Raw genomic sequence first — 15,000 nt, forward strand, 5'->3', positions numbered from 1 at the left:
CCTAAAACAAGTAGGCAAAGTTTCCCTCTGCAGTCACCCCGACCGTTCACGTCTTGTTACAGTTACATCTGAGTCCGAAGCCCATGCAATGTCTACCCTGGTAGACCTCACTGGCCAACCTATTCCTGCCCATCCCCACTCCCCTTAATATATACTGGAACTGTTGCCATCTCCCCGGCTGATTACCCACTATATGATTGGTCAGACTGTGAAGACGACTTCCTTATAAGGTCTATACAGGAGGAGTATCTTGCCCTGTCAGACCATATCAACCCCCACCTCGTCAATGTCATTAATGTTGGCATTTTGGCCACCCTGCAAAGTACACTCGCTCCACAGCGCTCTGCCCATCTATGTGCCCAATATTATCATGACCGTTCAAATTGCCCAGCACAATTACGTACATGTGGCAATTGCAGTGGCTTCCATAATGTACTTTAAAGGGGTTGCCCAACCTACAAGTTTGAGTCTGAGGTAGCAGTTCTCAGATACAAACTTAGCCTCACTCTACGAAAGGCCAGACAAGAAGCACGCCGACAGGGTTTTTCAATCACTCCCTACTGCAATACCATCCTTCACTCCACTCCTATCCCCTCTACCCAAGTAGTCTCTACATCTTCCTCAGTACAACTTCCTCCTACTCCCCAGCTTCCCTCATCTCCCAGTCATTTTTTTTCCCCATTCTAAATCCAGATACTCCAATATCCACAACTGCCACTATGTCCCTCCCATTCCTCGTCTTACCTATCGCACCAGACAATCCAAACGTTCCACCCGCTCTTCTCCTATCACATCTCATCCTACACCTATATCCACAATCCCTCAGATGCCCATCTTCTCCTTACCTCCTTATAATAAAAAACTTTGTTTCCCAAACCTCCCCGCCCAGCTCCCATCTAGAAACCCTTGATGCCAATAGAAACTTCCTAAGCATGACCCATGAGACAGTTCCTCTCTCTCATCCATCCTCCAATTTCTCTTCCCTGATTCCGGCTATATTCAAAGTGACTGCCGACATTCTTCTTCCTCCGAACTCACGACGGCATTCCACAATGATTCTGATATGGTCTATTGTGGACTTGCCGGGAGTGAATCCAGACAACTCCGGTCTCTGGTGCCTTAGTAGGTGGTCACTGATCCGTTTCAGAAGGATGTGGGCGAAAACCTTGCCTGGTATACTGAGCAGTGTAATGCCATGGTAGTCCCATTGATCCCCTTTCCCCTTTCAGAGAGGGATGACCACGCCCCTCAACAGTTCAAGGGCGAGAGTGGCGTCATCACCTACCCAATCAGGCTGGGATGGTTAATGGTTAATGGTTAAAAGCAAAATAATTGTGCTAGACATCTAAGGTCATGTAGCACTATAGTTAATGTTTGTGAAGGGTGGTTAGGTTAGTGATTAGTTGTTAAAGCTGGGTTAAGGAATTGGTGAGTGAATGGGTTAGGGTCAGATGAGTTAATGTAAAGGGGTTAGATCAAGTGAAGGATATATATGCGTTTGAGGAAGGAAAACAGGTTGTCAAAGCAGAAAGTGTGAGATTCTGTAAGGATGTCTGATAAGTTGGGATGTCTATGTAGGGAGGACGTGGGCATGACAATAGAATATGTGGGACTGAAAGAGGAACATTCGGAAACCGCGAATGTTCCAATGAAGGATAGTTCTACTTTCGTTGATTTACTGTCAAAAATTGCAGTGCGTGTTGGAGAATTTGAAGGGGAAGGTGCTAGAGGGTGGGATAAAGAATGAGGTTGGGGAGGTGGTGTTGTATCAGGAGGGGTGTCGGGAGGTAGAGGGTCTGGGGAAGAGGGTACTTGTGACATGAGGGTTTCACGTGTGTATCCAGGAGGGAGTGGAAGGGATAGAGGGGATGGTGGGAGGGTTGATATAGGTGGGACTGGAGTCGGGGGGAATGGGTTTTGTTGGGATGGGGTAGGAGGATTGGGTGTAGGGAGAATATGAGTAGGAGGAGGATGGATATCGGCAGTCACTTTGAGTGTGGAGGGAGCGGGAGTTGTAGAATTTGAAGGTGGATGAGTATTAGTTTGGGACTCGATTATGTAGTTCTGGATATCTTCAAGAGTTTCTGTAGTGGAGTTGGTTGGGGAGTTTTGTGAGATAAAGGTTTTCTTGTGAGGGGGGGAAGAGAAGTCTGGTGTCTGAAGAATAGGGGCAAAGGAAGGTGGAGGTGATTGTGGGGTAGGGGAAGAAGGGGTGGAACGTTTATTCTGTCTGCTGCGGGTAGTGCGAGGAGGGAGAGGGGAAGGTGGTGGGGCTGTAGTAGAGATTAGAGTGTCTGGATTTAGGATGGCAAAAGAATTTGACTGGGTAGAGATTGGAGTGTCTGGATTTAGGATGGCAAAAGAATTTGACTGGGGAAGGTAGGAGGTAGAAGAGGGGAAGTTAGATGGAGGGGGGTTAGGTTTAGGAGAGGGTGTACGAGCTAGGGGAGTAGAGGGAGTGGCAGAGTGAGCGACATTACTAGAGTAGGGGGTAAGAGAAAAACCTCGTCGACGAGCCTCCTGTCTGGCTTCACGTAGAGTGAGTCCAAGTCTGAATCTGAGAGTTGCTACCTCAGACTCAAATTTGTAGGTGGGGCAGCCTCTATAAAATACATTATGGGGGCCGCCACAGTTTGCACATGTGCGTGATTGTGCAGAGCAGTTTGATCGAGTATGGCCAGATTTGGCACATAGCGGGCATCTGGCTGCGGAATTACAGTGTTTGGCTGGGTGTCCTAAACGCCAACAATTTTGGCACTGACGAGGAGAAGGTTGGTATGGTCGGACAGGTAGGGATTCCCCACCTATGTAAACATTAAAGGGAAGGTCATGTCTACGGAAAGTAATTTTGGCAATGTTAATGGATTTCTTACGATTTCCTCTGGGAGGAATGGAGTAGCATTGTACATACGTTGCATCATAGTCTGTGAGACAGGCGAGTAAGTCCTCTCCACAATCTGACCATTCTTTGTCATAGATTGGGCAATCTGTTGGAGAGATAGAGACAGTTCCGGTGCAAGTATTGAGGGTTGGATGAGGTTCTGTAGGGATGGGATTACCACATAGATCAGTTAGTTTTGTTAATGCTTTAGCTTGGTTTTCAGTTGTTACTGTGACGAGACGGGAGTGGTCGGGTCGGCTACGGAAAGAGACTTTGCCTACTTGTTTTTGGAGGCATTGCGGGAAGAGGAGGGTGTTTTGAGAGTAGGGAGCTGTGGGAGGGATCACGAAAAATCGGTCCCATTTGGCTGGGCTAAATAGAGTATTTAGGATTCTTGTAGAGATGGGGGTAGTAGAAGTGCGGGGACGTGTGGAGGAGGGAGTTGTGTTGAGGGGGGTAGTGTTACGGGGAGGTGGGCAATAAGGTTGTAAGGTAGTAATAAGGGGAGATGGGGTGGTTGATGAAGAAGGTTGTGGGAGTAAAGGTGTTGAAGTTGAGCATGTTGGGAGAGTAGAAATGTCTCCTGGGGATTGGTTGTTGATTAGGGTTGATACTGTACTAGTATGCATTGATGATGGGGTAGTTGTTGCAGTGTTCGGAGCCGTGGTCAAACGAGAGCCGGGATTGGGGCTATTTGATGTAGGGGCAAGCCTCCTTGCCCCTAAGAGTGGGGTTACGTCTTCATTATTGGCCATGATAAGCCTGGAGTATGGTGGGGAAAAAATAGTCCACCCCTCAGGGTCCCTTTGAGGGGTAAGGGCGAGGTATGGCAGGGGAATACCGTGCCCATGGTTCCCTCAGGCCGTTCAGGACTGACATAAAGTCAGCCTTTCATCCTTTCAGCACGGCTCTCACACCTTAGGATGTGGATAGTAGAAGGGATTGGTGAAGAAACTGAAACGAAAAGTATGAGTGAGAAAAAAGACCATGCAAAATTAGTTGAGTCGATGGCTGAGTCCCAAGGTTGAGGAGTTCCCCATCATTGGGTCTCAGTCTTCGTCTCCTAAGCCCCCCCCACGACAACAACGGGCAAAGGATTGGGGGGGATCAGGCTGGGAGCTTTATTCTTAACGTCAAGTATAGTAGGCGTTACCGAAGGATCCCTACTATACTCCATACAGCTAGCTACACGTTAAAAGTTAAATGATTCTATGAAATTTTATGTTATATAATGATTATAACAATAAAATGAAACACAAATAAATAAATGTATGATAAATTAGTCTGTAGCCTTTCCCTTTTGATACCATTTCTAATTTACCGTTTTGACTTGATAGTTTGCTCGTCGGGGGGGGGGGGGGGGGGAGAGAAATGCTACTCACACGTTATATCACGAAGCCTCTGTGTAACACATAAAATCAAGTTATATGTAATTTTGGAATAATTGGTCGCCATTAACTTTTTTGAAGAAAACGACTGCTATTCTCCCGTCAAGACTAAACTGCGCGGGAAAACGTGATATGATTCTTTCCCGCCAGAAGGTTTCCATCTTAAGCAGCACGTTTATCAACCAATCAGAGCGCTATATTTTTCTGATATATTTCAGTCAGTCTCAGGTAGTGATTTATATTTTCATTAATTACGAATTGCATCGTAAATCATTCTGTACCTCTATGATATAACCTTGCAGGTTCAAAAATATCAGGGAAAATGCTGCATGTCTTGATTTGTTGATAAAATTCACCCAATCAGTCAAGTAAATGTCCGTGATCATTGGAATTACCCATTTGTCTGATTTAGACACGGAGCTCACTCGCGGGAATACAATAAGATGCAAAACCTTATGTAATTTCCACTTTTCATATGGAGAACGATATATATAATAAGGAAAAAATATTTGGACAGAATCTGAGAAATACATTTAAACTTTCAACAGCTTTACGAAACAGAGAGTGGTGTGTATAAACAATAAGTTGCAAAGGAGTCAGGTACTTTTTCCATTATATTTGAAGGTTCCACAGTCTTGTTTGCAATTGAATATCTTACCTGCACATTAAGTACTTTAGCGTTTACTATTGACGTACTTTATGTGAAATGAATAAAGATAACGATAACATCGTGTTTTGTGGGGACCGTGATACAACTTGAAACAATATATCAGTGTTGGGGGTTTCGGGATGCTACGAAAATGGCCTATATGGCTTTATCTGCGGCGCCAAATGCTTGCAATTATTTCAAGTCTTGTGGAGGGAGCATCGGAACTGTCAGGCGTACGAAAATCCATCAGGTCAAAGTGTCGTACCGCTTGAACTAAACCAGGTCTTTCACAAACAGAGCGCCCTGTGGCACAGAAATGATAAGAGTATAATCCCAATTGAGATCTGCATGGGTTACACCCAATGCCAGATCACATGCAATGGTTAATGGTTAATGGTTAAAAGCAAAATAAATGTGCTAGACATCTAACGTCATGTAGCACTATAGTAAATGGTAGTGAAGGGTGGTTGAGTTAGTGATTAGTTGTCAAAGTTGGGCAAAGGAATTGACAAGTAAATGGGTTAAGGTTGGGTAAGGTAATGTATAGGGGTTAGATCAAGTGAAGGATGTATATGCATTTGAGGAATGAAAACAGGTTGTCAAAGCAGAAAGTGTGAGAAGTTGTGGGAGGGATCACGAAAATCGGTCCCATTTGGCTGGGCTAAATAGATTATTTAAGAATTTTGTAGAGATGGGGGTAGTAGAAGGACGGGGGCATGTGGAAGAGGGAGTAGTGTTGAGGGAGGTAGTGTTATGGGGAGGTGGACAATAAGGTTGTAAGGTAGTAATAACGGAGGATAGGGTAGTTGATGAAGAATGTTGTGGGGGTATAGATGTTGAAGTTGAGCATGTTGGGAGTAGAAATGTCTCCTGGGGTATTGATTAGGGTGGATACTGTACTAGTCGGCATTGAGGAGGGGGTATTAGTTGTAGTGTTCAGAGCCGTGGTCAAAGGAGAGCCTGGGGTCAGGGAATCGGGCGAGTTTGAATTGGTGGAGCTATTTGATGAAGAGGCAATTGCCTCTAATAATGGTATGGTTAATGGTTAATGGTTATTCATTGTTGGCCATGGTAAGCCTGGAGCATGTTGGGGAGAGAAACGGTCCACCCCTCAGGGTCGCTTGAGGGGTAAGGGCTAGACAACTAAAGCAGGGGAATACCGTGCCCATGGCTCCCTCAGGCCGTTCAGGACTGGCACAAAGTCAGCTTTTCAGCACGGCTCTCACACTTTAGGAAGTGGATAGTAGAAGGGGTTGGTGAAGGGACAGAAAGGAAAAAGTAGGAGGGGGAAAAAAAAGACCATGCAAAATTTGTTGAGTCGAGGGCTGAGTCCCAAGGTTGGGAGTTCCCCAGCATTGGGTCCCAGTCTCCGCCTCCTAAGCCCCCCCCACGACAACAACGGGCAAGGGATTGGGGGGGGGGAGATCACATGCAAGAATTATGGGTTATAACTCAATTGTCCTAAAACTATTTTTACTGCATTTGGGTGATTTCCACATTCCTACTATGATATTTCATTATTGTTAAAGTTATTATTCATATAGTGGCAATGATAAGAATACACGCAGTACAGTATAGTGTGCTTATTTATTAATTACGCAGACTATCACTGCTATATTTCGTTACCAGATGATGATAGGACTCTCTTGATACCAAAGTTCATGGGTTTGAAGATGCAAACTGGTTCTGGAAAAAAAATATTTGTACTTATTATTTCTATTACTATAGTTATAATGGAAACAATAATAGTAATAATAATAATAATAATAATAATAATTATCATGATTACTATTATCATGTTATAACCTAACTGTTATTTCCATTACCATTATTATCATATAATTATCATATAATATCATTTACCTGGAAGACAAAAGCAGTTATGGAGCTTTATTCTTGGGATCACTTGCTGGCTATAAAAAAAAATAGATATATACAAATTCAAATGTATTGCTTTGGCTCAGGCTAAAAATAATCATACTTATTCTTACGATGGTAAAGATAAATGTAAGTCACGTAAAGAAATTTAAATGATTGTCTATCATCCCCTGACCAATGTTGCCTTTGATGCCAATTGTATTGTTTTCTTGAGAGTTACTCCACAATGACTTAGGAAAGTAGTTCTGCTCAGTATCAGTCCAAGCAAGTATTGAAAAGTGTTGGTGCAAGAACACAGCCTTGCCTCCCTCCTGAACTAACATGGAAGAAGCTAGACATCACACCTTATTGAATGCCTTCTGGAGGTCGATATAAGGGGCAAGCAACCCATGCCTGAACTCATGATGGTGCCCTACAATGACTCAAAATACCAGGATACAGTCTACTGTGGACTTAACTGTAGTGAATGCAGATTATTCCAGCCTCTGGTGCCTCTGATATATCTCAGAAGGATGTGAACGAGAATCTTACTTGGTATACTGAGCAGTGTAATGCCTCGGTGATTGCTGCAGTCCCATCACTCCCCTTACCCCTTCCAACCTTTAACAGTTCAGCTGGGATGCCACAGATACTCACTCCTTTACCACTCTTCAGCTTGAAAATTGCCCCTCTAACTTTAGTTAGGTAAGGTGGATCCTCATTGATGTGTGGGTCTGGCAAAGGAATCTCGACACAATCCCATATCCAATTTAAATGAAGGTGTCCCACAGTACCGTAGGGTCTGTAATGTCTCCAAGTGCTGCAAAACAATCAGTGATAGCCTTAGCAAACCCCCCCAAGCACACTCCGCCTCCCTCAACCTGACCACACGAAACACCGTAGGGTGATCAATGGAGCAACGGGGAGTTTGAAGTGGACAAATCTATGATCAGTACCATATATACCCTGAAGTTCTGGAAGATCCTCTGAATGCTTATGGGGATGTGGTCAATTTCCTTGGCCACATTACCATGTCTAATGATGCGGGTCAGAGTTCTGGTACTAGAGCCAGAAATCCTGGCCTCTGTTACTAAGGGCTGAAGTCTACTGAAGATGGCTATGGCTACTCCTGAAGTTGGTGATCATCCCTGTGGCCCGACTAGTGGTAAGTGTAGCCATCATCCACACTGATCATGCCGCTAACATGTCTTCTCACCTCCGAGAGAGCAGCCACCTCATCTCAGCTGCTTCAGTTCCCTCAACAGCAGTTGCAACTGATCATCCTGTTACGAAGAGCATAAGTTCTAGGCTCCCATCCTGACATCCCACCTCTACCACCCCCTGATGTTGTCCCATATAGCGAGGACTGGCAGGCTGGAGGTCATATAATCCACCTGTGGGGGTCCTGTGGGCTTTACCCCACAGGCCTCATGCCAGGTTGGTGACCAATGGGATGCCAATTGGACGAGTAACCCCAGCTCCCAGTCTGAGTCCCAGCAGTTGCCAACCCAGTGAGACTTACAGCCTACCTTAATTCCTGGGTGTAGGTTTTTTGTCCCCCCTCCCAGTACCAACATCTATATAATTCTCTGCCAGTTGGGTTCTCTTAGGAGTTAGTATAAAGCCAGGGTATGTCCACACACTGCTGGGCCATGACTCCCATACCTTTATGGCCTGAGCCTCCACAGTTCAGCCGAGGACTGCGAGGTACTTAATTTCCTTGGGTGGCCATGAGGAGTCACTGCAGAAGTCTTGATGATGGAAAGGCTAGGAATTGGCAGGGGAAGCTTATGCACAGCTGCTCCCTTTTGCACAAAGCTAGCCAGCAGTGGCAGCTGCAAGCAAGAGACATGCAAAGCACTCAACACTATCTAGGCTAGCACATCATCGCTTCACATTACCCTGAGCATGAAGCACCCATCCATTTCCCAAACTTTGAAATACTCTCAAAACTACATAAGAATGGTTTCAACATTTGTAAATTCAAAGATGTTGCAGAATCACAAGTGAGTGCAGTGCAGCATCCACTAAAAGGATAGATAAATAAAAAAATAATAAAGAATAAAAAATAAACAAGTAAATAAATGAGGGGTAATTCAGTGGGGTCAAATCCCCCTTACAAATTCTAGGAAGGTTTTAGTAACCATAAAAAATTCTTCAGGACCAAAAGTTAACCTTTATGCAATATTATGGTATGCACAAAGTGAACACTCTTGAGAAGTGCCAGGTGTAGTCTCTCTGGCAAACAGTGTTGTTTTTATTTATTCTCTTTTTTAAACCATCTTAGACTATAATATACATACAGTATTACACAAGAATGGTCTCAAATGATTTTTTAAAATTTGTAATCTAAATACTTCTACCTAAATGATTCAAAATACATCAATACAAAAGTCATCAAAACAATAAAAAAATTTAATGATTTCTGGTGTGTAATTTCCTGCAGGAAAAGGAGAAAGGAAAATTAAGATTTGGATGGTACCTTTGATTTAAAGAAGGTTACATTTAATAATCACGAATTAGAGACAAGTCTTTATTGAACATTCTGTATATCCTGTGTATACAAAAGGATCTTTTAATTTGCTTTGCAAACATTTCTGTACAAATATACAATTAGTACTGTAATTAATCTGGTTCTCCGTCTTGTGCATGACTAGTCAATCAACTCGATCCAGCTGCAAGGGACACAAGTGTTTTGCTACTACTATTTTTTTTTATTACTTTCTGAATCACCAGTTCAGCACTAATAAACCCATTTATTACTTTCTGAAACCTGCTCCATGTACTGATATGTGAAAGCTAGATTTCTTTATATACCCCCTTCCCCCTGGGCTAAAAGCTCCGCAAAGTGAGCCACTGTCCTTGTGGGACGTCCACTCATGCCTTTCCCGAGATATGGAACTTCGTCCTTGTTTTCCATGACTCCTGCAATGTCAAGGTGCATCCAGTGGTCGCATGTCACGAACTCCTGTAAATAAATATTAAATTTAAAGCTGAACTTGCTATATGTTACAACTAAATATAAATGCTTAGAGGTTCATTAATTTTCAGGAAACAAGATAAAAGAAAAAAAAATGATAGCCAGGTATTGCAGAAGGGTTATAATAAAACTGAACAAAAATATCATAAGAAACCTTTTTATATTCATATTATATATATATATCTACACTTATACGATCCTTTCTATATAAAGCAAGCGCTGATTTTATACTAAATGCTAATTTTAAATATGTGAGATATGTATATAGAACCATTCATCCTGTGCAAATTTTCCACTGATAAGAATTTGGTGTTGACAAATATAAGATGCTTGTTCACCAGCAGACAACATGCATGAACCATTGAGTGTTCTCACTATGGACTAAGATTTTTTTTTCTTCAGTGCATATTAATTGTATTACTCAGTTTAACCTGAATGATGTAAAACATTTGGTTGTACATCAGAAGGATTTCAGTGAGGACAAGGCCTGCAATACTGAAAATGAAACTGAGAAACTCAAATATGGGAGAGTAATTGTGGTGGATGAGAAGAATCAAAACAGAGAATCTCATTGATCTCCTTAAGAAATAAAAAATATATAGGGCACATAATGTTCCTCAACCGAATGGGTTCCTGCTGCATCTAATATGCAGGCAGAAAATAAATGCTTTAAATTTAATTGGCTGTACAAATACAAGAGAAAGATTGACCTTGATGCTGGTCTTGACAGTGAATCACGTGAACACAATACCTTTTCGGGTCCAAAAACGATTTAGACAAATTCACATAGTTGACATAAGATGACTGTAAAAAAATGTCAAACTACATCGAATCCAACACTGATGGAAGGGTATGAAAAATAATTGTGATAAAAGCTGCTAATGACCAAGCATCTCTCATATTAACCAGAATTGAATTCTTCATTTAAGAATTACAAACTGATTGTAACTTTTGTAACTTTGATCTAATTTGGATATTTCTATATAAAACAAATAAATGAAACAGTATTTGTTTAGTGCATGAAAAAAATGATGGCTCAGAAAATGAAATTGACGGGACATAATCTCCTGGAAGCCAAAAGAGGGCTGCAGTTCCTTTGGATTTCTTGGTAAAATGGCGGCTAAATTAATTTCTTCCTTATCTTCATTTTTGTGTATTGAAATGTATCATGACCCAAATCTAATAAAAGCCAAGTTTTGCTACCAAATAGTTAATATTCATCCTGTAAGTACAAAGTATCAATTTAGAATTAATTACGGTATTCTTAATAAATAGCAACGGGTGGGGGGGTTGACAGAAATCCATCAATTTAAGATTTTGAATTCTAGAATTTCCCCATTGAATCTGGTCTCTTACATCCATTCTCAAGAGATAGCCACTAGTTCTCACCTGCAGAAATGCTGCCGCTGTGCAAGAGCCCCCATCCCTTGAGTACTTGCCAAGGTTATGGACATCAGCCAAGCCAAAGTCTGAATAGTGGTGAAAAAAAAAAATCACATAGTCAAAATAAATGCTTCCTCAAAACTACCCTTGATTTTAAAAATAGTCAATGTTCGGTGTGCTGGAGAGGTTTAGGATATACACACTGCCATGCACTAGAGATAAAAAGATACAGTCTTATACCCTGTGTGTTGGCAGATGTTTATGAATATTTCAGCACCATACATCAAAAATTGAGAGCAAATGTTTCAGGTATTTTGCAAGCAGTTTCAAGAATGTGCACCAAACTAAAGGTGAAGTGAGTGTTTAATGTTCATATGCAGCTCACAACTCTGGCTTTGACAGGCTTGGGGTAGCAGGGTGAAGGGAAATGGGGGGCCCTCAATAGCCACTCTCAACTTGCATTAAATAGGCTGGCTGTACGGAGTGGACAAGTTTACAGTTATCCATCAATGAGAGGGAAACAAAAGAAAAAGAAAACAGAAAATTGTCTTTCATATTCAGAGCAATAGCCTGAAACTTCTATTCACGTATTGCACATTACAATGGTTTCATTTATTTGTTACGGATTGTTTACTGTAACTGAAAACCATTACCTTTTATCATACATCTAATACTCTTTCTCTTCCCTAATGTCCTCCTTTGTTTTTTTCTGACTGACTCCTGGTTCTACATACATTCTCACTGCTAGATCTGAGACAGTACCTTGAGGAATGCAGCAGCAGAGCAAGAGCCTCCAGCTGGCTTGTCTTTAGCCTGGTTGTTTATGTCAGCCAAGTGACAATCTATTTGGAGACATGACTTGGTGATTTAAAGAGTTCATTTCATAATTTTATTTCACATCATGTCAGTCTTTTGGAGTAAAGAAACTAGAGGCTATAAAAAAAAAATGCTCAGGAGTAGTGCAGGCCAATGTGCAAGCATGTCTAATACATGTGGAGATACTAATAACTTTACTTGGTATTTTACCCTTTTCTGTGATTAAACACTGCTATCTGCTAAAAAAGATGTAAGTTTGGAAATTATATCACAGTAAAACTCTTCTATGACTTGATGTGACTATGAATAACATTTCATCAGGTAGTTATCATTAACAAAAAAAAACCAAGGGCATCACAATCAAAACACCAATTTGAAATTACTGTGGATGACTGAAAGAAAACAGAAAATCAAAGTGCCCAAGAGTCCTCACCTGTGACTTGGCTGGAGTAGTGCTTCCACAAGGGCATCCGCCACACGCGGTCTCCTGAGGTAGCACCTGCCCTGTGCATCAGTTGCCAGAGAATACTGCTGTTGCTGAACACACCGGTAGCTCCTGCACCCAGGGCAACTGCCATTGCACCTGCAAAACAGTTGGTGTTCTTGCTATCTCATTCCATGCCCAAACTTGAATATATTAATAAATATATATATATATATATATATATATATATATATATATATATATATATATATATATATATATATATATATATATATATATATATATATATATATTAATATATATATATATATATATATTAATATATATATATATATATATATAATATATATATATATATATATATATATATATATATATATATATATATATATATATATATATCTTATCTTCACTTTCTTACTCTCATATAGTGCTTTTCTTTCATGATTTCAGTAAATCCCCACATTTTTAAAAGTATGAAAAACTATTCTGTTAGCATTCTACAGCTTGTTGCACATCAGGCAGCTGGCAGAGCAGGAATCCTCACCTGTTAGTGTTGCCATGTCAATCATCGCCCGTGGCTTGTGCTGTGATGCATAGTGAAGAGCATCTGCAAGAATCAGTCGTCCCTCTGCATCCGTGTTGTCAATCTGGATGGACTTCCCATTTGAGGCGACAACAACATCTCCAGGCTTTGTGGCAGAGCCTCCTGGCATGTTCTCACAAAGAGGAATAAACCCTGCAATGAAAGTGTACATGAGATGCATAAGACACTTGCCATTTCATGCCTTAATATCAACAAATCATAAAATTTGTTTTGTAAATGATATGATACAATTGTTAATAAGTAATAAAATGTCTAGCTAGAGAATTACAATTTGTCAGCTGTAATGACTATGACTTTTGTGTAAATAACATTGTTCAGTTAATTACATTACATTACAATTCATATGTAGGTCAAAACCTGTCAGAGTTACTAAAGGAATACAATTATAGTAAACATGTCTGAAAGTAACCAATGGAAGTAAAGGTTATGGAATGCTGGAAGAGTGATTATGCAAATGGTGATGTGTAATTGAGAAAATATATTTGGAAAGAAATATTTAGAATAAAGACTGATAAACTGGATAGTCCTTTGCTGATGATAGATCTTTGCCAACAACACTCAAGACAATTAAGAGACCCCGTATTTGGTATATGGTGTATGTGTTTACATGTTTTGACTTCTGAATTAAAATGATTGCTTGGTCCAACAGAATCTGATTTTCCCTCACCTTTTATGTTGATTGGGAGCCGCAGAGAGGCAGCCACCAGTAAGGAGCCAATAGTACATGCAGCTCCTCCCATATCAGCTCGCATTTTGTCCATGTTTGCTGACGGCTTTAGAGATATTCCTCCAGTATCAAATGTTACACCTTTGCCTAAAGGAGAAAATGTTGCACCGAAATAAGAATCTAATCAACAACTACAGCATAAATCTTTCAAAACTCATCTGGTTCTTAATCACGTCATTAAATTTTTCATACAGTCATTTGTCTTTGAGGTGACACCCACCGACGATAGCTAGTGGTTTCTCTGTGTAGTCTGCACCACGGTAGGTCAGCTCCAGGAAGACTGGAGGTTCTACTGAACCCCGTGTGACTGAGAGGAAAGCATTCATGTTTCGCTCCTTGGCCCACTCATAGCCGCGTACCAGCACCTCTACTCCAAGGCCCTCCAGGCTGTTGACTGCCTCCTAGAATGAAAATGCCTTCTTCAGAATTGCATTTTTTTTGCATGAGTCAATCCTGTTTATATTGGCCACAACTTTTCAAGCCCTCTGTGCTATCCTTTTAATGTCTTAACTGATGCCACAACGGAACAGACCTGTGCAAAGTTTGTGGGGGTGAGAATGTTTGCTGGCGTCTCCATCAGCCTCCTAGCAACATTTTGGCCCTCAGCAAGGACTGCACCTCTTATCCAGCTGCAATAAAGTTACAGAATATTATGTGGTAGTTCTCTGTATATCTCTCTGTGTGTGTGAGAGTGAGTGTGTGAGAGTGAGTGTGTGAGAGTGAGTGTGTGAGAGTGAGTGTGTGAGAGTGAGTGTGTGAGAGTGAGTGTGTGAGAGTGAGTGTGTGTGTGAGTGTGAGTGTGAGTGTGAGTGTGAGTGTGAGTGTGAGTGTGTGTGTGTGTGTGTGTGTGTGTGTGTGTGTGTGAGTGTGAGTGTGAGTGTGAGTGTGAGTGTGAGTGTGTGTGTGTGTGTGTGTGTGTGTGTGTGTGTGTGTGTGTGTGAGTGTGAGTGTGAGTGTGAGTGTGAGTGTGTGTGTGTGTGTGTGTGTGTGTGTGTGTGTGTGTGTGTGTGTGTGTGTGTGTGTGTGTGTGTGTGTGTGTGAGTGTGAGTGTGAGTGTGAGTGTGAGTGTGAGTGTGTGTGTGTGTGTGTGTGTGTGTGTGTGTGTGTGTGTGTGTGTGTGTGTGTGTGTGTGTGTTATGTATATATATATATATATATATATATATATATATATATATATATATATTATGTATATATATATATTATATATATATGTATATATATATATATTATGTATATATATATATATATCATATATACATATATA

At 41.2% G+C, this 15,000-nt stretch overlaps 1 protein-coding gene across 2 annotated transcripts in view; it reads right to left on the reverse strand.

Moving 5' to 3' along the window:
* Positions 1 to 9,294: 9,294 nt before the first annotated feature.
* The window catches only part of LOC125046385 (cytosol aminopeptidase-like), a 19,099-nt gene continuing 13,393 nt past the window's right edge, over positions 9,295 to 15,000 (reverse strand). The window contains exons 5-11 of one of the 2 annotated variants that reach the window (XM_047644125.1): positions 14,266 to 14,362; positions 13,954 to 14,134; positions 13,674 to 13,820; positions 12,947 to 13,138; positions 12,388 to 12,537; positions 11,901 to 11,980; positions 9,295 to 9,743 (exon numbers count right to left, since the gene is read on the reverse strand). In XM_047644125.1, coding sequence (XP_047500081.1) covers positions 9,585 to 9,743; positions 11,901 to 11,980; positions 12,388 to 12,537; positions 12,947 to 13,138; positions 13,674 to 13,820; positions 13,954 to 14,134; positions 14,266 to 14,362 — 1,006 coding nt within the window. In that variant the 3' untranslated portion in view covers positions 9,295 to 9,584. Of the gene's footprint in view, positions 9,744 to 11,144; positions 11,225 to 11,900; positions 11,981 to 12,387; positions 12,538 to 12,946; positions 13,139 to 13,673; positions 13,821 to 13,953; positions 14,135 to 14,265; positions 14,363 to 15,000 lie in introns of both variants that reach the window. The other variant, XM_047644124.1, reaches the window with a different exon arrangement.

The sequence above is a fragment of the Penaeus chinensis genome, chromosome 39 (genome assembly GCF_019202785.1).
Source record: "Penaeus chinensis breed Huanghai No. 1 chromosome 39, ASM1920278v2, whole genome shotgun sequence".
In the NCBI taxonomy this organism is placed as follows: Eukaryota; Metazoa; Arthropoda; class Malacostraca; order Decapoda; family Penaeidae; genus Penaeus; species Penaeus chinensis.